Below are 1,660 nucleotides of genomic sequence, written 5' to 3' on the forward strand. Positions count from 1 at the left end.
CATGAGTCAGCGCTCAGAGAAGACGGACCTTACTGATAAGAGAGCTGTGCACCGGTTATGCTAGTAGTTTAAACTCGCCTGTTTATGCCTGCGTATTCAAAGCAGTTATAGTTGTGGCAATCTAAGCTTGTTGTTTTTCTGTATTTTTGTACTCGAAAATCATTTAATATAATACGACGATGGCTAGTTGTGGTGTATGTGTTAAAGTAATTAAATCCAATCAACTGAAGTTAGTGTGTAGTGATTGTGCCCGTGAGTTTCACGCGTCATGCTGCAAAATGACGAAAGCTGATGTGGATTGTGTCACTGCGGATGGACTGTCGTGGAGATGTAAACCCTGTCAAGATACAAGAAGAAAGAGTATGCAGTTCGAATCTGGCGTGGAGGAGGGTAAGATTACATTGGCTGATATCATGAAAAAAATAACCGAAATGTCTGAAGCCCAGAAAGTGCAGGACGCTAGCTTTAACAAAAGCTACGAGTCTCTCAGTGAAAAACTAGACGAAAACACGAAAGCTGTAACTGATCAAAACAGTTCTATAGAAAGATGTTTGAAAATTATTGATGATCTCACACAAAAAAATATACAACTTCAGAAAAAAGTTGATGAGCTTGAGAAAAGAGTAGACGACATGGAGCAATATTCTAGGCTCAATGCAGTGGAAATTCATGGAATCCCTGAGGAGAAAAATGAAGATGTTATCAGCATCGTTAAGGAAGTGGGGAAGGCGCTCGACATGACGATCTCCGACACCATGATTGACGCCTGTCACCGACTAGGGAGGAGAACCGACCCAAACAGACCACCCCCAGGAATCATCGTGAAATTCGTCAGACGCCTGGACAAGGAAGAACTTCTCAAGAAACGACGAGTCAAGAATAACCTCTCAACAAGACACATGAACATGGGGACTGACCAACCTGTCTACATAAATGAGGCGCTGTCACCGGCAAAGAGGAGGCTGTTTGCAGAGGCTCGGCAACTCAAAAAGGAGAAGATGTACAAGTTCCTGTGGGTTCGTGGAGGCAAGATTTTCATGCGCAAAGACGAAGAATCTACATCAATCCAGGTGACCTGCAAAGCTGATTTTGCAAGTTTGTAAATTTGAAATAGCATGTATCGAAAATAATTGTTTGGTTTTTGTTTTATCACTTAGATGCTTTCCGTGTGTAAAAGGCTACAAAATTTAAGTACAAAAGTAATGTAATGGCTAAAGAATTACATATAATTCATCAAAACATAAGGAGTCTCAGATCAAATTTTGATGCATTTTTGATTGAACTAGAAACAATTCAAATTAATCCTGATATCATTATATTGTCTGAGATCTGGATAGATACAGACGAAGTAAATTTCTATAAAATACCAGATTTTAATTTGTTTTTTAAATGTAATTCAGACCAGAGGAGTGGTGGAATTTGTGTTTTCGTCAAAAACACATTGAATAATGTTGAAAACAAAGGTTTGAAATTTGAAACCGCAGACGTACTTCATATATTTTTTGAAAAATTCGGACACAAATTTAGTTTATTGGCCTTATACAGGTTACATTCACACTCTGGTAATTTATTTAATAATGAAATAAGTAAATTATTTAAGGAAAGAGTTTTCGGGAATACACCAAATTTTCTTTTTATTGGAGACATAAATCTTAATATT

The 1,660-nt window shown here is 37.7% G+C and overlaps 1 protein-coding gene across 1 annotated transcript; it reads left to right on the forward strand.

Annotated features, from left to right (window-relative positions):
• The first annotated feature begins 278 nt into the window (after window positions 1–278).
• LOC124368285 lies at window positions 279–1,103 on the forward strand. The gene has a single exon (XM_046825559.1). It carries the CDS (start codon window positions 279–281, stop codon window positions 1,101–1,103), a length of 825 nt encoding a protein of 274 aa, XP_046681515.1.
• The last annotated feature ends 557 nt before the right edge of the window (window positions 1,104–1,660 follow it).

This window comes from Homalodisca vitripennis, chromosome 8 (assembly GCF_021130785.1).
Source record: "Homalodisca vitripennis isolate AUS2020 chromosome 8, UT_GWSS_2.1, whole genome shotgun sequence".
In the NCBI taxonomy this organism is placed as follows: Eukaryota; Metazoa; Arthropoda; class Insecta; order Hemiptera; family Cicadellidae; genus Homalodisca; species Homalodisca vitripennis.

Coding starts and splice junctions, on each gene's coding strand:
- LOC124368285 (XM_046825559.1), top strand. CDS start 279: ATGACGAAAGCTGATGTGGATTGTGTCACTGCGGATGGACTGTCGTGG.